General features: G+C 47.1%; 1 protein-coding gene across 2 annotated transcripts in view; it reads right to left on the reverse strand.

Annotated features, from left to right (window-relative positions):
• TRPC1 (transient receptor potential cation channel subfamily C member 1) overlaps positions 1-22,526 on the reverse strand; it is a 193,231-nt gene that overhangs the window by 44,845 nt on the left and 125,860 nt on the right. For both annotated transcript variants that reach the window (XM_040428059.1, XM_040428058.1), the window contains one exon: positions 11,801-11,976. In XM_040428059.1, coding sequence (XP_040283993.1) covers positions 11,801-11,976 — 176 coding nt within the window. The remainder of the gene's footprint in view (positions 1-11,800; positions 11,977-22,526) is intronic.

A 22,526-nucleotide genomic window follows, 5' to 3' on the forward strand; every position in this document is an offset into this window, starting at 1 on the left:
CCCAATGTCAGCCATAAACCCCCCCAATGTCAGCCATAAGCCCCCCATTAGCCCCTCATGTCAGCCATAAGCCCCCCCATTAGCCCCTCATGTCAGCCATAAGCCCCCCATTAGCCCCTCATGTCAGCCATAAGCCCCCCATTAGCCCCTCATGTCAGCCATAAGCCCCCCATTAGCCCCTCATGTCAGCCATAAGCCCCCCATTAGCCCCTCATGTCAGCCATAAGCCCCCATTAGCCCCTCATGTCAGCCATAAGCCCCCCATTAGCCCCTCATGTCAGCCATAAGCCCCCCATTAGCCCCTCATGTCAGCCATAAGCCCCCCATTAGCCCCTCATGTCAGCCATAAGCCCCCCATTAGCCCCTCATGTCAGCCATAAGCCCCCCATTAGCCCCTCATGTCAGCCATAAGCCCCCATTAGCCCCTCATGTCAGCCCCATGTCCCTCATGTCAGCCCCATTAGCCCCTCATGTCAGCCCCATTAGCCCCTCATGTCAGCCCCATGTCCCCCAGGTCAGCCCCATTAGCCCCTCATGTCAGCCCCATTAGCCCCTCATGTCAGCCCCATTAGCCCCTCATGTCAGCCCCATTAGCCCCTCATATTAGCCCCTCATGTCAGCCCCATTAGCCCCTCATGTCAGCCCCATTAGCCCCTCATATTAGCCCCTCATGTCAGCCCCTTAGCCCCTCATGTCAGCCCCATTAGCCCCTCATGTCAGCCCTATTAGCCCCTCATGTCAGCCCCATATGTCCCCCAGTGCAAATAAAAAATAAAATAAAAAAACACTTACCTCTCCTGCTCCTGGTCACCATCGCGATCCTCTTCATTCTGCTGTCGGCTCTGGCTGTGTATAGCGGCGCACAGCGTGAGGTCACAGAGAGAAATCACGCTGTGCGCAGCCCTGCACAGCCGATAGCCGAGCCGAGGACCAGGAAGTGGTGAGTACAGATCCTTCACCGCTCCCTGGTCCTTCTGTACTAATGAAGCGCTTCCATAATGGAAGCGCTTCATTAGTACAGAGTTAAAGACTGCCCTGATCGCCGCGGCCCGGCTAACAATCCTCCACGGCCCGGTCCTGGGCCGCGGCCCGGCGGTTGGGGACCGCTGCCCCAAGCATATCAGCTTTAGCACGGCCTGTTGACACTTCCCACTGCTTCCAGCTACCGGCTAATGGCTGACTGGTGCTGCACACGGATAATTCGGAGGTGGAAGTGGAGGAGGAGGCTGAGGAGGAGAAGTGGGGGTTGGAGCCACTAACGTAGGTGCTGGCAGAAACCGTCGGTAGCACCTGTGCCATCCCAGGGTACGACTCGCTCCTGGCCTCCACAACGTTCACCCAGTGTGGCCACAGGGAAATGTAGCGTCCCTGCCCGAATGCACTTGTCCATATGTCCATGGTTAAGTGCACCTTCCCAGTAACTGCGTTGGTCAGGGAACGTGTGACATTTTCGGGACACATGTTGGTGTAAGGCGGGCATGGCACACCTTGAAAAATAGTGGCGGCTGGGGACAGAGTACCGCGGAACGGCTGCCGACATCAGGCTGCAGAAGGCCTCAGTGTCCACAAGCCTAAATGGCAACATTTCCAGGGCCAATAATTTTGAAAGGTGTGCATTTAGTGCTATGGCATGTGGGTGGCTGGCTGGGTATTTGCGCTTGCGTTCAAATGCCTGGGGTAAGGACATTTAGACGCTGCACTGGGACAGGGAAGTGGTCGCTCATGGTGCTTGCGAAGGTCCAGGTGCAGGGCGAGAGGCATCCTCGCCTGCGCCTTCGACAGGCGATTGGCCAGCATATACCATAGGGGAAGAGGAGGCAGTGGTGTGACCCGCAGACACAGATTGTGGACCCTGGCATTCTTCCTACCTATTACGGTGCTTGTGTGCATGCTGGTGGTGGTGAGGGTGCTAGTGTTCACGCCCTGGCTCATTTTGGTGTGGCACAGGTTGCAAACTACTATTCTTTTGTCATCCGCACTTTCCTAAAAAAAAGCGCCATACTGCGGAACACCTACCCCTTGGCAAGGAAGATTTACCCAAGGGGGTGCTCTATGGAACAGTTGCAGGCCTGTTTGGTGTGGCCCACCTTCTCCCCACTGCCTCTTCCAGCCTTTTTAGGTGCTGCTCTTTTTAGGTGCTGCAGATCGCTCCCCATCTGTACTGTTGTCCTCGCTCGTCCACCAAGTCTTCTTCCACTTCCTCACTCTGATCATCCTCCTGCTTTGTTGACCCAACCACAACCTCAGTGATTGACAACTCTGTATCATCCTCTTCATCAATCTCTTGCGACAGTAATTGACTCAATGGCAACTGTGTCTCATCATCATCCACCTCATTACACACTAATTGCCGTTCCCCACCGTGATCTTCTTGTGACTGTGGATGCTCAAGTGTTTAAAAATCAGGGCAGAAGATCTCATGTCCCTCTTCAAGCGTGCTTGGCGAGAGGGCCAAATCAAGTAATGGTGATGAAAAGAGCTCCTTGGAATGTGTGGGATCACTTGTTTGGCCAGACTCTCCATGGTGGGAGGAAGGTGGATCATGGTGAGGATTCTGTTGACCAGACTCTTGGCTACTGAGACTGAACTTGGTGGAAGACAGGGTGGTTGTAACGGTCGCGTACACACACACACAGGGGGGAGGGAAGTGACCACTGCGCTCCACACTTACCCCTGGCCCTGCCTACTTGCCTCGCGAGTCCTAATGACAGGGGACAACTGGACGGCAATCCCTAACTTGGAATAAGTGCAGGGATGACAGACAGACAAACAGGACGTGAACGGACCGAGTCAATACCAGGAAAGCTGCAAAGTACAAATGGAGCAAGCAGAGAATTGTCAGGAGAAGCCGGGGTCATAAATACCAGGAGAGCAGAGAAGTACAAGAGGAGTCCTAAGAGAGTAGTCAGGTGGGAGCCGAGGTCACAATACCAGGACGGATGCGCAGTACAGGAGGATCAGGCAAAAGGATGGTAAGGGAACAGGATCAGGTATGTATTCAGCAGTCCAACAAATATCCAGGAACCTAGAAATTAACGGGCAACCTGTAGCCAGCAGGCTGCCTGTATTTATAGTGGGGAGTGAGGGTCATGTGACGTGGCCAGCGTCACATGACCGACAGACCAACCAGTCGAGCACCGAGTGATCAGCTCGGCGCTCAAGGCAGACTAGGAGCAGGGAGCCACCCAGCTAGTAAAGCCGCCCTGGGAATGAGGTCAAACACAGAACCTCATTCCAAAAGCTAAGCAACAGGTCTGCAGGCAATGGGGGACCGAGTGCACCTTCGGAACCCCGTGACAGTACCCCCCCTTTTACGAGGGGCCACCGGACCCAAGACTTCAGGCGATGGCTTTTCAGGGTGTTCTAAATGAAATTTACGAACAAGTCTAGGAGCATGAACCTCCCTGGCAGGTACCCAAGATCTCTCTTCAGGTCCATACCCCTTCCAGTGAATCAGGTACTGCAAGGAATTACGCACCTTCCTGACATCCACTATTTTAGACACCACATACTCGACAGCATCATTAACAAGAACCGGCGGAGGCGAGGCTTTTGATGGTACTACCGGTTCAAAATATTTTTTAAGCAGAGATTTATGGAACACATTATGAATGTGGAATGACTCAGGCAGCTCCAACCTAAAAGATACCGGGTTAATCACTTCCGTGATCTTATATGGTCCAATAAAACGAGGAGCAAATTTTTTAGAAGTTACCTTGAGAGATAGATTCTTGGAGGACAACCATACTTTATCCCCAACCTGAAAGTTTACCCCCCTTGAACGTCTCCTATCGGCCTTGAATTTTTGAGAACATTGAGCCTTTTCTAGGTTCGATTGAACCCGGGCCCAAACTGTGCACAGTTCGGAGGAGAGTTTATCCGCTTCAGGGTTAGAGGAGGAGACGGACGACCCAGAATGAAAACGGGGATGGAAACCATGGTTACAAAAATAAGGTGAAACCCCAGCAGAAGAATTGACACGGTTATTCAAAGCAAATTCAGCCAATGGAAGATATTTCACCCATAATTGCTGGTCATCAGCAACATACGACCTCAAGAATTGTTCGACAGACTGATTAAGGCGTTCAGTCTGCCCATTACTCTCAGGGTGGTAGGCAGAGGAAAAAGACAATGAAATTTTACATTTTTGACAGAAGGCCCTCCAGAATTTGGACACAAACTGCACACCCCTGTCAGAAACAATATTTTCCGGGATACCATGCAATCGAACAATTTCTTTCACAAAAATAGACGCCAAGGTTTTGGCATTCGGGAGTTTAGACAGGGTAATGAAATGAACCATCTTGCTAAACCTATCGACCACTACCCAAACCACAGTCTTACCCTCCGCCAGCGGTAGGTCAGTTATAAAGTCCATCGAGATATGGGACCAGGGTCTACTGGGAATGGGTAGGGGTCGTAGGTTACCAGCAGGGCGAGTCCTAGGTGTCTTGGACCTGGCACAAACCTCACAGGCTGACACGTAGGACTTGACATCCCTAGTTAGAGTGGGCCACCAATAAGATCTAGAAACCAGATCCTTAGTGCCCTCAACACCCGGATGTCCACAAAAGGCAGAATCGTGACACTCACCCAACAGCTGGAGACGAAATTGTACGGGAACAAACAACTTATCTGTTGGGGTGGATACCGGTGCCAGATGTTGTTCAGACCTAATGCGAGCCGAGATATCCTGGGTAAGAGCTGCTAAGAAGATTTTTGCTGGTAGGATGGATTCAGGTGGTACCTCAGTAGGTTGAAAAGCCTGGAAGCTCCGAGATAATGCGTCCGCCTTCACATTTTTACTTCCCGGCCTGAACGTGATGGAAAAATCAAAACGAGTAAAAAACAGAGCCCATCTGGCTTGACGGGGATTCAACCTCTTAGCAGACTCGAGAAACATAAGGTTTTTATGGTCAGTGACAACAGTTACACAATGTCTTGCCCACTCCAGGAAATGCCTCCACTTCTCAAATGCCCATTTAATGGCCAGCAGCTCCCTATTCCCTATGTCGTAGTTTCTCTCCGTGGGAGAGAATTTCCTGGAGAAGAAGGCACATGGTCTCAGATTAGTGAGGCTAGCAGGACCTTGTGAAAGGACTGCTCCTACGCCGTTCTCGGACGCATCCACCTCCACAATAAAAGGTTTCTCCTGATCAGGCTGGATCAGAATGGGAGCGCTACTGAATGCCTTTTTTAATTTTTCAAATGAAGAAATGGCCTCAGTAGACCAATTCTCTAAATCCGCCCCTTTCTTAGTAAGGTCGGTCAACGGTTTAGCAATTACGGAAAAATTCATAATAAATTTACGATAGTAATTGCCGAAACCTAAGAACCGTTGTAAGGCCTTTAAGGATGAAGGTCTTACCCATTCCTTAATTGCTAGTACCTTACCAGGATCCATCTTGAAGGCGTGAGGAGTCAGAACATGCCCTAGAAACAGAATCTCCTGTACACCAAAGACACATTTCTCTTGTTTAGCGGATAGCTGATTCTCCCTCAACACCTCTAATACTTGTTTAACATGAGACACATGGGATTCGAAGTCAGGAGAGAATATCAAAATGGCGTCAAGATAGACAATAAAAAATTGACCTAAGTACTCCCTAAGAATGTCATTCATGAAGTTTTGGAACACAGCTGGGGCATTGCTGAGTCCAAAAGGCATCACTTGATATTCAAAGTGTCCTACCGGAGTATTGAACGCCGTCTTCCATTCGTCTCCCTCCTTGATTCGGATTAGATTGTATGCCCCTTTCAGGTCAATTTTGGAAAACCAGGTTGCCCCCAGAACCTGGTTAAATAAATCCGGAATCAATGGGAGGGAGTATCTATTCTGGACAGTGATTTTATTTAATCTCCGGTAATCGATACATGGCCTAAGAGCACCATCTTTTTTCTTAACGAAGAAAAACCCCGCCCCCATAGGAGAGACAGAAGGTCTAATATGCCCTTTACCAAGGCTCTCCTTAATATAATCTTCCATGGCCTTGCGTTCGGGCATAGAAAGATTATAAATTCGTCCTTTAGGAAACTTGGCCCCCTCTACTAGCTCTATGGTACAATCATAAGGTCTATGGGGGGGTAGAACCTCCGGGGTTGGTGTTGAGAATACATCAAAATATTCTCTAACAACAGAGGGTAAAGTATCAGACTTTACTGAGACCCCAGCCTGTACCACGGACAAGCACGAGTCACACTTAGGCCCCCATCTCACCAACTCCCCATTGGACCAGTCTATAGTGGGGTTATGTAGTCGGAGCCAAGGCAACCCTAGTACCACCTCAGCAGGTAGGTTCTCCAGGACTAGAAGCGAACATCTCTCTGAGTGGCACACACCTCACGGTTAGAGAAATCTCTGAGGTACATAAGCTCACCGTACCACCAATAAGAGGAGTAGCATCAATAGCCATGACATGGATAGGAGTTGGTAAGGCAAACATAGGAATACCCAATCTTACAGCATACTCAGAGTCAATAAAGCTAGCCGCTGAGCCAGAATGAATAAAGGCCTTACCCGGCAATTTATCTACTCCCAGAGAAATCGTAATGGGTACCGAAAGCTTACATTTAGAAAATTCAGGGTGTACCTGGTCTTTAGGTTGCCTTGTCTTAGGAGACTTGACAGAGAGGACCTTCTTAGGACACTGGTTGATCCAATGGTCAGGATCTCCACAGTAAAAGCATTCTCCACGTCTGCGGCGTAGATTCCCTCGGGTCATGCCAACCTGCATGGGTTCCTCGGTGGAGACCTCAGCATTGTCTCTGGGATAGGCCTCTGGCTGGACCACCATCTGGGAAGAGAACTGTTGTTCCTGTCGTCTCTCTCTAACCCGTCGGTCATGTCGGACAACAAGGGTCATCATCTCCTCTAAGGTCTCTGGAAGTTGATAACTGACCAGAAGATCCTTTAATTTATCAGACAGACCTGACCTGAACTGACTCTGCAGGGCTGGTTCGTTCCATCCTGAGGGGACACACCACCTTCTGAATTGGGTGCAATAATCCTCAGCTGGTAAATTGCCCTGAACCAGTGCCTTTAGAGCCGCCTCGGCTACTAGAGCCCTGTCTGGTTCATCATAGAGGGTACCCAAGGCCTGAAAGAACCCCTCCACAGAATATAAACAACTGGTGCCAGCAGGTAAAGAGAACGCCCAGTCCTGGGGATCACCCTGTAATCGGGAAATGATAATGCCCACGCGTTGACTCTCGGGGCCAGAGGACACGGGGCGCAAACGGAAGTAAAGTTTGCAACTCTCCTTAAAAGAGAGAAACTTCCTCCGGTCTCCAGAAAAGGGTTCTGGGAGCTTAATCTGGGGCTCAAAATGCGGACTGGAGGCCTGAGGAGTGGAAGAACCTTGCCCTAACTCAAAAGAACTGAGTTTTTCCCCTAACTCCTGCACCCTCTGCGTCAGATTAGAGACATGGTCAGTCAGGGTCACCAGAGGATTCATAATACAGTGGTTATTGGGCCTGTTAATCTGTAACGGTCGCGTACACACACACACAGGGGGGAGGGAAGTGACCACTGCGCTCCACACTTACCCCTGGCCCTGCCTACTTGCCTCACGAGTCCTAATGACAGGGGACAACTGGACGGCAATCCCTAACTTGGAATAAGTGCAGGGATGACAGACAGACAAACAGGACGTGAACGGACCGAGTCAATACCAGGAAAGCTGCAAAGTACAAATGGAGCATACAGAGAATTGTCAGGAGAAGCCGGGGTCATAAATACCAGGAGAGCAGAGAAGTACAAGAGGAGTCCTAAGAGAGTAGTCAGGTGGGAGCCGAGGTCACAATACCAGGACGGATGCGCAGTACAGGAGGATCAGGCAAAAGGATGGTAAGGGAACAGGATCAGGTATGTATTCAGCAGTCCAACAAATATCCAGGAACCTAGAAATTAACAGGCAACCTGTAGCCAGCAGGCTGCCTGTATTTATAGTGGGGAGTGAGGGTCATGTGACGTGGCCAGCGTCACATGACCGACAGACCAACCAGTCGAGCACCGAGTGATCAGCTCGGCGCTCAAGGCAGACTAGGAGCAGGGAGCCACCCAGCTAGTAAAGCCGCCCTGGGAATGAGGTCAAACACAGAACCTCATTCCAAAAGCTAAGCAACAGGTCTGCGGGCAATGGGGGACCGAGTGCACCTTCGGAACCCCGTGACAGTGGTGCTTAACCGACAGGAAGCATTATCTGCTGCAGTCCAACCGACCACCTGGTCGCACTGGTCTGACTTCAAGAGTTTAGTCCTGCGACGCTCTGCAAACTGGGACATGAAGCTAGGTATCGAGGATGATTGTTTTTCTGGCAGCAGGCACAGTTTCAACGAGCCCAGGGCCACGGCCTTTACGTGAACCATCAGCATCACGGCCACTTCCCCATCCCTTAATGCTCGACCTTCTTCATATTAAATGTTATATGCACGCTTGACACACAAGACGTGGCACGGATGTCACAGTTCACAGCAAGCACAATATATGGAAAAAGTATGGAAAAGTATGGAAAAAGAAAATAGATTTCACTTATATTTGGCCCTGACACACACAAGGTATTGCACAGATGTCAGAAGTCACTGCAGACACCCTTCTATAGGAAAAGTACGTAAAAGTATGGAAAAATATACTAGTTTTCACTTACACACAAGGTATTGCACAGATGTCACAAGTCACTGCAAACACCCTTCTATAGGAAAAAGTACGTAAAAGTATGGAAAAAATATACTAGATTTCACTTATATTTTTTCTATCTCTGGCCCTGACACACACAAGGTATTGCACAGATGTCACAAGTCACTGCAAACACCCTTCTATAGGAAAAGTATGGAAAAGTATGGAAAAAATATACTAGTTTTCACTTATATTTTTTCTATCTCTAGCCCTGACACACACAATGTATTGCACAGATGTCAGAAGTCACTGCAGACACCCTTCTATAGGAAAAGTACGTAAAAGTATGGAAAAAATATACTAGATTTCACTTATATTTTTTCTATCTCTGGCCCTGACACACAGAAGGTATTGCACAGATGTCAGAAGTCACTGCAGATACCCTTCTATAGGAAAAGTACATAAAAGTATGGAAAAAATACTGTATACTAGATTTCACTTATATTTTTTCTTTTTCTGGCCCTGACACACACAAAGTATTGCACAGATGTCAGAAGTCACTGCAGACACCCTTCTATAGGAAAACTACGTAAAAGTATGGAAAAAATACACTAGATTTCACTTATATTTTTTCTATCTCTGGCCCTGATACACACAAGGTATTGCACAGATGTCAGAAGTCACAGCAGACACCCTTCTATAGGAAAAGTACGTAAATGTATGGAAAAAATATACTAGATTTCACTTATATTTATTGCACAGATGTCAGAAGTCACTGCAGACACTCTTCTATAGGAAAAGTGCGTAACAGTATGGAAAAAATATACTAGATTTCACTTATATTTTTTCTATCTTTGACCCTGACACACACAAGGTATTGCACAGATATCAGAAGTCACTGCAGACACCCTTCTATAGGAAAAGTACGTAAAAGTATGGAAAAAATATACTAGATTTCACTTATATTTTTTCTATCTCTGGCCCTGACACACAGAAGGTATTGCACAGATGTCGCAAGTCACTGCAGACACCCACTATAGAAAAAGTATGGAAAAGTATGGAAAAAAAGTGATGGCTATATTATATTGCTGCCACCACACACAATAGTCCTTAAAATGACTTTTGGGTCTTTGAAAAGTTTTTCAACTAAATAGATTACAATCACACTCCCTACACTATCTGTCCCTTCCTAAGTGCAGCTCTCCCTGACTAATAATGAGCTGAACACGCGCCATCGGGTGCTATATAGCATCCGATCACGTGTTACGGCCAGCCAATCACTGTAATGCCAGTAACCAATAAGGCTACTGCATTACAGTGATGGCAGTACTTACCTGCATGTTTATTGGCTGCATAGCATCCAATAAACGTGCAGGGAGGAGATTCGAGCAAGGCGCTCAAGCACATGCAGTACTCGGCCGAGTACCGCCATGTGCCGAGCATAGCGATGCTCGAGTCAAACAGCAGTTCGGCCGAGCATGCTTGCTCAACACTATTCCTTAGCATAATTTTTCACACCTTCATAAAACGTTTGCACAGTGCTGTATAATTCCCTTGATGTCTTTCAACCTCTTGCATACAATTACATTTATGAAGAAACTGGGCAAATTCAGGAAAGTGGGTCACATAAGTCTGCCAACTGCTTTGTTCACTTCCCCACAGTACTTCTAATAAAAATAGCTGTCAGGGAGTTTAATGAAATTGAGTGGCAAACGTGGTGCAGCCAAATGCAAGCCTGGCCATGACAGGATTTGGAGAGGTAATCAGTGATGGTAGGGTTAAGTTTAGGACAAGGGTCTAGATGTAGTGAGTAGGATCAGGAGTCTGTTATGGATTGGTCCAGGAGAACAGTGGAAGGAGAGAGAACTGGGTATCGGCCAGAAAAAGCCACTATTCCCACCTGGAGCCTAAACCAGAAACAGCCCACCTGCCCTGGAGGAACCTTGTGGAGAGAACCCAGAGACCCCCTTTCGGAGGACACAACAGACAGGGAGAATGTCTAGCAACCATGCTGGATAACAACACCAAACATAGCAGACATGGAACACCAAACTAGACATTACAACACACCCAAAACCTAAACCAACACCAAACATACCAAACATGTAAGGAAGGGTACAGAACAGAGGAAACAAAGGGAAGACATCAAGGTAACATCGATGTCCAACTAGGTGGCCCTCAAACTGGACCGATGATACATCCAGAACTGGAGCAACTCCAGCACACACCAAAGCTGGAGGACAACTAATCCAGCCTGCCAGCCACAGGCAGGTATAAACCCAGTGGCCACACCCAGCCAGATAGTTAACCTCAAAGACACCAAACAGGGGAAGAACAAGGAGAAGGGGAGAAAAGCACATACATGCTGAGACAACAATGCATTGGCGCTGGCAACCAACATGCACGGCAAAAGTGTCACGGCGCACAACATCGAGGCCGTGACACAGTGGCTGCCTGAAACAGATGATCGGCAGGGGTGCCAGGTGAATGATGACCTATCCTGAGGATAGACCGGTATATCTACAGTAAGTACAAGAAAACCTGTTTAAGATAGCACAATGCTGTGTTTTTGGTACTGCCAAAGGCCCTCCAAGGCCTCTTTTGGACACTACAATTGAATGATAATACTCATAATGTTTTGTTTTGCAGAGTTCTAATATTTATGCAAAGTAATATTTTGTATGTTAATCATTTATTAAAGAGGCTGTTGTGGCTGGTATTTTTTCACACAAGGTCAGGTAGGTGGTCAGGAATATGTATTTATAATATATCATTTGCTTAGCTAGATAAACAATTTCCTAGTCTAGAATTGTAGACAATCCCTTCCCCTATGTTCAGTGGGGAAAACAGCAGTCTGAGGTCAGGTCTGTTATCTATTACTATGATAAAAGCTAGACTGATAGAAGAAATACTGTTTCTATTATTTTGGTATAGCCAATGTGCATGTAAGTAAAGTTGTCCATTGGTGCCTAAACTATCATATCCACGTATTAGGCCAACCACAGCACACTTCAGAATGGGCACTTAGTAATAACATACTACTACTCTAATGACATAACACTACTCTATGACTGATCATGGCCAGTGTAAGCTTTTTACAGTACTGCAGATGAGCAATATTAATAAGAACTTATCATTATCATTAATTTTTCAATCAGGGTCACTTAAAATTAGCAAGGGGCTTACGAGTGGAAGGTGTCATTGCTCTGGCGTTCACAGAAGATTCCAACGCAGTCCTTGGGTTCATCGTCTGTATATCCTTTATCGTACAATTGTGTCAGTCCAATGGTAAATGAGAACAGGACTAAAAGGAACATGCCAAGGAATTTTCCAAAATCTTGTAACATCTGACCCATAGAGATCTAAAAAAAAATTGCAATAATTATATAGGATAGTAATAAAATCATTATATTTTTTATATAATATCTGGACATGAATGCAGCAGGAAATCTGAGGTAATTTTGTGTTTTTACAATTTATAAAAATAGTTCAATCCTTTGAGTAGACTTCCTATCGACAATCCCCACCAAACATGACCTCAACTGTAAGGGAGTGGTGGGCAAAGTACATGGTGATCTTAATAAGAATGCGCAAGGTCCTTTACTACAGTTATAAACTCATAAATACTATTTTTGCTCTCATGAAATTCCTACTTCAAAGCAAAACTAGAGTTTAGATTTAGATTTTCAACTTTCATGGGATTAAATGTTTTAATGTCTGAAGCCAGTAGGATTTCATCCTGCAGCAGAAAGCAAACATGCTTGACTTTCCAAGTTTAGCAGAGTCACGTTGTCTATTCTCTGGCAAATAAAGTCATGAAACAGAGAGGCATAAGCGTGCAAATCCAGCCATGATTATATCCAGCTCTGATTACAGCTGGAGGATAACAGCTCACGTGCTGCACTGACATTCTTTGCTCTGCGGGATAGTAGGTACTGCTGAGACTGCTCTGCTGCACACTGTACCTCTGGGTTACAGAAACAGAATTCACGCAGAGGGTTGCAGGTGTATGACGATATTCTAGCGTTATAAAACAATAACATTTTAAAATCACATCATTATTCTAGTGTTAGTTCCCTATTTTATAGTTTGCATTGCTACAGTTTAAAAATGAACTATACATTAGCTATGTAAGCGGTTTATGGTCTTTATGAATGGTGGGACAGAAATGTCCACAAATATCCAATTCATCTTCAGTCCCAATTCATCTTCAGTCCCTGGCTGTATTACAGTGTGCATGATACTATGATGTAGTATAGCCAGTGTTACTAAGAGAATGTGGATCCACTGTGTTACTTGAACAGATTTGGCTTAGGGGTAATCCTAAGTGGCCTCTCTTGGTCTTCACTATACAGGGATCTGGACTCTGCTGCAGGGGAACCACCAGGCTGCTGTCTCTTGAAGTAGTCCCTGTGTGTGTGTGGCTGACTTCTGACCCACTGGGGTTAAGAGACACCGTACAGAGGACTAAGGGGTTAGGCAACGCTGTAGTTGGGAACAGGCCAAGGTCAGGGCAGGTAGAGTATGTGCAATCCAATAAACAGTCCAAGGTCATGCTGGGCAGCTCAGGGTCAGAATGGAGATCAAGTAGAGCTCAGGTCAGGCTGCAAAGGGTCAAAAAGTCAACAATTTGTACATGGACAAACAAATGTAGAGAACCAGCAAACCTCTGCAGGACACTAATGGACTAGAACCTATATCTCAGGCACTTTCCCATAGGGGAAGATGACTGAAGTACCCCAAGGTATCCAGGTACTGGCTGGGGAAGAATAGGGTGCACATTGGCTCTTTAAAAGTCGAAGAGAGCGTAATGCCTAGCTGGAAAGAAGTTAGCCACAATCTGTGTGGAGGAATAGAGCTACTCCAGCGCCTGAGCCTGCTGAGAAGAAGGAGAGAAAGGCTGGAGGAACTGTGCCACTGGAGCCTGGAAGGTATGGAGCTGATGAGCAGAAAGGTGGCAGCGTGAGTCGCCGATGTAATAAAAAGATTTACAAATTTGCTTCTTTAGCTTATCTATGCATAGTGCCCTGGAGCAAGGGTGCTTTGAACTATGGATGTTTGTGGACATTTGCCGCTATTGCTACTATACAAAGCCATCAACTCCCTACTTTGACACTTTGAAGTGTTAAAGGGGTTGTCTGAGTTTAACTGATGACCTTTCCTCTGGATATATCATTAATATCTCGTGATTTCCAGGGGACCCAGTCACCCAGCGTAGTGTTGGGAGTCGGGACCACCCCAAACCTTGCAAGTGTTAAGCTACTTTCACACTCGCGTTTGGTGCGGATCCGTCTTGTACCTGTACAGACGGATCCGCACCGATAATGCAAACGCTTGTATCCGTTCATAACGGATCCGTTTGCATTATTCATAAAAAAAAGTCTAAGTCAAAACCGATCCGTCTTGACTACCATGGAAAGTCAATGGGGGACGGATCCGTTTTCAATTGCACCATATTGTGTCAGTGAAAAACTGTCAGTGAAAATCCGTTTGGCTCCGCATAGTCAGACGGTCACCAAAATGCTGCAAGCTGCGTTTAGTGACAGTCTAAAAAACACAACGGAGACCAAACGCAGCCAAATTGATGCATTCTGAACGGATCCTTATCCATTTAGAATGCATTGAGGCTGAACTGATCCGTTTTGGGCCGCTTGTAAGAGCCTTGAAACGGACGCCAGTGTGAAAGTACCCTAAACTGTGAACTATACCACCTGTTAAGGAACTTCTACTTCTACTATACTATGTTGTATATCACATACTCTTTCTAGTAGGATTGCCATTGTTGTGAAATTAGCATGACCTGCATGTACAGTAATGCTACTCTGCTGAATTATGGGTTTGCATTTTTAACATTGCAGGTAAATTGAAGGACACCCAAGCATAGAGACTCATATTAATTTACATGATATGTACCACCTACTGCTATGAGATCGTATAGTTTGCTTTGTATTGCTGTACCGTGTGGTGTATAGTACAGAACATTACGGATAGCCGTTATTATAGCTTATTTATTAGCAGTTATTATTATATTTGCATAATTAATTTTATGATATTTTATTTTATTGTAGAGAAATAAAATGGCTAGAACGTTATTATCAAGCACTATAGCAGCATGGCATCAGTTTAATCACACAACTCTAGTGACAGCCTCCCTTTAACCATTTAAAGTGACCTAACAAAAAGGTAAAACTTTTGCTGTACATATTTAGTACTAATAGAGCATTTCATGATGGCTTCTTCTCCAATCATTTCTTAATTATTTCAAAGTTCTTTGGGAACAGAGAATAGTTCACTGACAAACATAGCCTAGGTATTTATGGCAATTTGTCAATGCATGATAGGAGAGGGTCCTGGAGGTTAGAACCAGACCTCAGGGAAAAGGGAACTTCGTGAATAAGCAGTGATCTGCTCATGGGCATACCTATTAGGGGTGTACAGATAACAGTCGCACATGGGCCGTGATTGCTGAGGGGGCCCGAAGGCCTTTCTGCCACATAAGAAGAAACCAGTACTTAAAATGTCACATAGTAGATGGGGAACCCATTAGAGATTTTGCATTGGAGCCCAAGAGCTTCTAGTTACACCTCTTATCCTTTCAGTAACTCTAATAGATGGATTTCAATGGAAAGAGCCACATAGAAGCACAGTCATCTTTCCATTGTTTTTTAACAGCACCCACTGATGGTGCAGCGTGGCAGGCTCAGTGAGACATACTGAGGCAGAGGCACCCAGTAATATGATACTGTGCAGACAACCATACAATACAATGCAAGAAGGAGCAGAACACGCAGCAGAAAGGCTTTTATATTCCATGGGCCCTGCTGTTGCCCATGTTGGTGTCCTGCATTTCACCTCTCCATTCTCTATGTCTGTGAAGGTTCTCATTTATCCAGGTCATGGTATATCTGTAAAGAATAAATCAAGGCAACTGGACTCACTGTAGATTTCTTGAAAACGTTTCACTCGTTCTTCTCGTTGGAAGAACGAGTGAAACGTTTTCAAGAAATCTACAGTAAGCCCAGTTGCCTTGATTTATTCTTTACAGATATTCTCCATTCTCTAGCAACTATGGTAGAGGTGGGAGCATGACATTCTTAACATAGGAATAAGTCTATATATAGTACTATAGTACTGTGCAAAAATTTTAGGAAAGTGTGGAAACACCTCCGGCAATAGAAGGATGTTTTCAAAAATATAAAGTGGTAATATTTGAAAGGGTTTGCCTCAAATCAGAAAATAGCATTTACAATGTAGAGAAAGTTATTCCAAGGCACTTATGACCACCCTACAATCCAGCAGAGGTGGCCATGCTTGCACACTATAGGAAAAAGCACCAGGTGATGGGTACTACTGCGGTCCTGGTTGCTGCCTTTTCCTATACTGTGCAAACGCAGCTACCTTTGGATTCTGGAATCAGGATTAGATCTGATGGTCAGCCATGTTGCATTAGGCAGACATCTTGTGTTCTCATCTCAGAAAGAAGTTTAGTAAAGAGTTAAAGTGAAGAAATAGCTTGGTTAGCGAAATATACTGATGTAATTTACCTAATAAAATAGAAATTCTTATGTAATTGATTTAAAGGGTCATGATTAGTGTTGAGCGAACCCGAACTGCAAAGTTCGGGTCCGTACTGAACTTTGCGAGTTCGGGTACCCAGACCCGAACCTGAACTTTGCACTTAGAAGCCATCACAGCCATGCCTAGTTATGGCATGGCTGTGATTGGCCGGTGCATCATGTGACCCAGACTTTATACAAGCTAGATCACGTGTAGCACCACCCATCAGCTCTCAGTAGTGCAGGGACAGGAAGCAGGCAGCTGAAGTGAGGGAGAGTGTTAGGAATCTCATCTGGCAATTTATTTTGTGGGTGACCTATAGTGATTTTTTGTGGGTGCAATACACCAGCTTTCTACTCCAGACACAGAAATATAATAATTTATCTGGCTGTTAATTCTGTAGGTGACCTATAGCGACAGAACGTTCAGCGTTATTTTATAGGCCCGAATACCGGTGTATGAATAATGAGGCCAGAACAAGTAGAGGCGGTAGTAGATTGTATGGCTGACAGTGCCACCAGTTCCTTCACATTGTCTCCCACCCGGTCCCCTGCTGAAAGCGCAGAGTTGGCACCTGCAGCCCATGGGCATCTGTCTTTCACCTCACCCCCCTGCAAATCAGGCAAGCAGTCTGAGCCCCAAGTCATGCAGCAGTCACTTATGCAGCACGCCAGACCTGCAGGGTATTGCGATGTGAGGTCACGGTTTTGGGCAATCGAGGGTTGCTCACTGTATTGGAGAACCCTGGGCAGGCATGCGGCAGTGAAGGAGAGGTAGACACAGTTCCTCTGGGGCACACTCTGTATGTAGGGACCAGGCCTGATGGTGGATGAGGTGCCCTGGATGTTACAGGTATTTTAAGTGCCTGGGGCAAGGTCCCTTTTGGATTCGTGACGCCAGTGCCTGTGACGGTGGCACACCGATTTGTAGTGGGAATAATTGGGGTACACAGATGGTATAGTGAACCAAACGTTTCTTTACTGAACAGTCCAACTTTATACAGTAAGGTAGTTATACAGTCCTTTGTATTACAGCTTGCAAGCAGGCTTATTCCACAAGATGGCAGGTATTAATGATGCAAGATACTCAGAGGGTAAATCCACAATGCACTCAGAATCAGGTTGTACCTTTCCTCAGAAATAGCGTACACTGTTCCTTTCTAGAACTCCTGTCTGGTTTCAATCCCAAGGCCCAAATGCCTAAATGGTGGCTTATATCCTTGGTATATATATATATATCTTCCTCGCGTATTAAATCCTTGCTTTTCTTCCTAAAGCATCTGCCTATCAGGGTTACTTATCTTTGCCTGTAGTATGTTGGCTTTATTGCTGCAGGGCTGTGGTTTCTCCCAGGAGGTGACGTCCTGCAACCGGGGTGTCTCTACTGAGCTAAGCCTAGCCTCAGGAGCTTCAGGTGGACGAAGTAACTCCTCTAGTCCCCTGGAATAAACTACCACTCCACTGCCTGGGCCTTCCTATATATATCTAGGGCTCTCTGGCTCCCTCTAACGTCTGGGAGGCTAAACTGCACCCTAATAGGCCTGACACCCAGCTAACACAGGGAAATGCATATAAAAACACATTAGATGTATTAAAGACACATTAACCCCTTTTGTGCAGTGCCCACCTTTACCTAGTGGGACACTACATACAATCACACTTTAACGTTGCCCGTCCTCGGCGCAACATGGAGGGGCCCTGCCCGGCTGGATACTGCAGCCTGAGAGACAAAATGAGAACCGGCACACATGGCAATTATCACAGCAACAGCATAAAAATTAACAAACAATGTAACTGCAAGGAATGGTGAAAAGGGGCGTCGTTCTCTTCTCTCAGGATAGTGTAAGGGAACAGGGGCGCTGACCTGGTGCAGCGTATCAATAAACCAGGATAGTCCATAACAATGCAAAACAAACATAAGTCCTTGGAGGCTCAAAGGATCACATGAGTCCGTACCCAGGCTTGCAAAAGGGTTAAACAGGGGTTTCCCGTGAGGGGCTACCTGGACCCATGATGTAGTCCTCAAACCTCACAGGTGGGTGTCCCCTGGTAGAACGTGTAGACCTCCTTAGTGACGGAGATTCTTCCTGCCTGGACTCAGGAAGGTTAATGGAGCTCACAGCCTCTGGAACCACTTCAGGAGCTCTCTGGGGTAAGGTATCCGGAGACGGGAGACCAACAGGAACAGGAGCAGGAACCAACAAATTCAGCCAAGGCGTGAGGGCCCAGTGGAGCGGCTCTTTATCATGGATCAAGTTCTCCACAGCCTGCATAGGGTCCATAGGTGGAGCCGGCAATTCCTCCTCAGAAGGCTCAGGCTCCATCTCCTCCGCCGCTGGTTCTCCTTCGATACAGGGTTTGAGGCGGTTCCTGTGAACAACTTGGGGACCTTTTCCTTCTCTGGAGACCTGGTAAATGTGGGCTGCAGCATTAGGTATGGCAGTAACAAGGTAGGGAATCCTTTCCCATTTGCTGTCCAACTTGCTGGTCCGGTGGTTGTTTTTCAACCAAACCTTGTCTCCAAGAGCCAGGGGTCCCGCATGGGCAGTCTGGTCGTAGTCTTTTTGCTGGCGTTCCCGGACATTCTCCATGCGTTCTTGCACAATCTCCTTGGCATTAAGAAGACGCCTCTGGTGCTCCACTACCCAATCAGTCCTGGGCAGTGGGTTGATCACATCCGGCACTTGTACCCCCAGGGAGTGATCCGCAGGTAATCTCCCTTGTCGCCCAAACATCAGATAGAACGGGGTGTAACCGGTGGAACAATGGATGGTGTTGTTATAAGTGTACATCAGTTGTGGCAACAGAGTAGGCCAATCACCCCTCGTATCAGGGGGTACTGCTCTCCGCATTTCAATGAGAGTCTTATTCATCTTTTCACAGAGTCCGTTACCTTGCGGATGATAGGCGGTGGTCCGGACTTTCTGGCAGTTGTGCAGCAGGCACATCTCATGGAACAGCTGTGACTCAAACGCAGACCCTTGATCGGTGAGGATCCTTTCTGGACAGCCGTAGGGCAGAAGGAAATGCTTCCAGAACGCCTCCGCTGTAGTCTTGGCTGTCAGGTCTTTCACAGGCACTGCTACGACAAACTTGGTGAAGTGATCAATTATAGTCATGGCATATGTATACCCAGAGCGACTCGGCTCCAACTTCACATGATCAATCGCGACAAGTTCTAAAGGAGCTGTACTTACAATAGGATGGAGAGGCGCCCTCTGGTCATGGCGTTCAGTCCGCCCCACAGCACAGGCAGTGCATTCTCGGCACCATTTCTCGATATCCTCTCTCATCCCAATCCAATAGAATCTTCTCCGTATAGTGGCCTCAGTCTTTTGCACACCGAAGTGTCCGGACTGGTTGTGGTACATGTCCAGTACCAGGCTGGCATCCCGACGTGGCAGGAGAATCTGGTAGACTCTATCACAGGACACTGGATCCAGACTCCTTCTGAGCAACAGGCCTCTTTGAAGGAATAGTTGGTGGCGATGTCTCCACAGTCTTACTAGTTCTGGGTCTGCACTCTTCCTGCGGATTCTCTCAGGGATTTTCCCACTGGTAAGGAAGTCAAGCAGTTCACCGAGGACTCTACTTTCGGACTGGAGCTTAATCCATCTTTCTTGATCGCCTCCGGACTCAGGATCATCTGAGGAGGGAAGATCAGCAGCAGGGAGATTTTCAGTACAGATATTATCCTGCTGGGCAAATTTTCTGTAGAACGCGGGCATTTCCACTTCTTCCCAGGCATCTTTTAACTCATCTGGGGCCTCTGTAGTGGGGAGCCGCGACAGGGCATCAGCATTATCATTGGAGCGGCCTGCCCGGTACTTCACAGAAAAGTCATAGTTGGCAAGGCGGGAGGCCCATCTTTGCTCCAGTGCCCCTAACTTGGCCGTGTTCAGATGCGCCAGGGGATTATGTCCGTGAAGGCAACAAATGGTGTGGCAGCAAGATAGTCTTTGAACTTTTCAGTCACAGCCCACACTAAGGCAAGAAACTCCAGCTTGAAAGAACTGTAATTCTGATCATTCTTTTCAGCTCCCTTCAGGGATCTGCTGGCGTAGGCAATTACCTTTTCTTTGTTGTCTTGCACTTGAGCCAACACGGCCCCCAGGCCTCTTTTACTGGCATCCGTGTAGAGGAGGAATGGCTTCTGATAATCTGGGTAACCCAGAACAGGGGGTTCGGTCAACTTCTTCTTTAGGAGTTGAAAGGCAATTTCTCGCTCCTGGTTCCATTCAACAGGAATAGGAGTTTTCGGGCTCTTCTTTGGATGCCCCCTCAACAGTTCCTGGATGGGATCCGCAATTTGTGCGAAATGTGGGATGAAACGCCTGTAGTACCCTGCAAAACTGAGAAAGCTTCTCACCTCTTTCACGGTCGTTGGAGTAGGCCAGTTGCGGACAGCAGCAAGTTTATCAGGATCAGGCTGTATTCCTTCGGCACTAACAACGTGCCCAAGGTATTTGACCGCTGGTTTCAGTAGGTGGCACTTGGATGGCTTGATCTTGAGGCCATATTTAGCAAGAACTTGAAACACCTCACCCAGGTGCTTTAGATGGTCCTCATACGTTTTGGAGTATACAATGCCGTCATCCAGATATAAGAGTACAGTCTCAAAATTCCTATGGCCTTGACAACGTTCCATCAGCCGCTGGAATGTTCCTGGAGCGTTACACAGTCCAAACGGCATATAATTGAATTCAAACAGGCCCATAGGTGTAGTGAAAGCAGTCTTTTCTCGATCTTCTGGGGCCATGGGTACTTGCCAGTACCCACTGGTTAAGTCCAAGGTAGAGAAATAGGCTGATGACCCCAGAGCAGTCAAGGACTCTTCAATGTGTGGCAATGGATATGCATCTTTGTGGGTGATTTGATAAATTTTTCTGTAATCCACGCAGAACCTTATGCTGCCATCTTTTTTTCGGACAAGAACTAGGGGCGCAGCCTAGGGACTATGGCTGTCCCGGATTATATTAGAGTCTTTCATCTCTTTTATCATCTCTTTCACAGACTGATAGGTAGTAGGTGGTATGGGTCTGTGCCTCTCCTTAATAGGAGGATGAGAGCCAGTGGGTATGGTGTGCTTGATTACACTGACCTCTCCGTAGTCCGTGGAGTGTTTGCTGAAAGCCTGGTGGTGCTCCTTCACCAGCTTCAGGACTCCCTCTATCTGCTCCTTTGGGGTAGATTCGTCCCCCACATGTAGTTCTTCCCACCAGGATGTTGTAGGGGTGCTGCTGCTCTGTGTGGTCTGGAACGCCTCCGTGGCAGGCAGACGGATCAAATCCTGGAAAGACACCTGGAAAAGCTGAGCAACGGGGCAGTGTTTAAGGAGAGTAACGGGATGGTCACCAAAGTTAATCAAGCGGACAGGCACTTTACCTTGAGACACGGTCACCAGGCTCTTGGCTGTCCGTACGAAGGGATGATTTTCAAAGGGAATAGGTTCCACTAGGGCTTGATAGTCCTGGCCCTGGATTCCTAACACCGCACGGCACCACAGGATGATCTGGGAATTTGGAGGCAGAGTTACCGGCCGGTTATCCCGGATCCGGACAGTGCAAATTTCTCCTTTCTTGTTGGCGAACTTTTGTTGAGCACACAGCACACTAATAGTCTTTTGAATAACTCTTCTGGAAGCAGGTGAGGCTGAAGAGATAGTTTGGTTCAATGCGTCAAGTACTTCAGGGTAACAAATTTTTAGAACGTTAGTCCCTAATATCACAGGGTGTCCTCCTTTATCTCCTGCTTGTACCACAATCACGCCTTGCTGTGGCAGGGTGGCTTCTCCCACCTGAAGGGTAGGTTCCCAATACCCATGCACTTTCACTGGCTTACCGTTGCTGGCAATGATGTCTAGCCAGGACTCTGGTGGCTGGGTGAGGAGACTTGGATCCCAGAACTTATCAAAGGCAGGCCGTTGAATGGTGGTGACCTGTGACCCAGTGTCCAACAGGGCTTCAAAGGGTATCCCGTTGATACATATATTGATCTTTGGACGGGATCCTACATACTTAGGCATCCAGCTTGGATCCTTTGGACCTACTGTTCTACCTCCCGAGGGGCGGTCCTCTGCCTCAGGGGTTGCCCGTTTAACTGCCAGCACATTGATTCAGTATGTCCATATTTCTTGCAGTGGTGGCAGACAGGCTGTTTTCTACTTCTGGGCCTGTACCTCGGTCGCCCATCAGGCTCTTTTGGGTATACGTCTCCATATGCAGGTGGGAGCCTTGGAGGAAAAGTACCTTCATCTTCTAGTAACAATGGTCTCTCCCATTCCTCTATCTTTTTGCACACCTTCTCTAGGCTTAGAGTAAGATGGTTCACTTGCTCCATGAGGGCTGCCACTACGT

Source organism: Bufo bufo, chromosome 4 (assembly GCF_905171765.1).
Source record: "Bufo bufo chromosome 4, aBufBuf1.1, whole genome shotgun sequence".
In the NCBI taxonomy this organism is placed as follows: domain Eukaryota; kingdom Metazoa; phylum Chordata; class Amphibia; order Anura; family Bufonidae; genus Bufo; species Bufo bufo.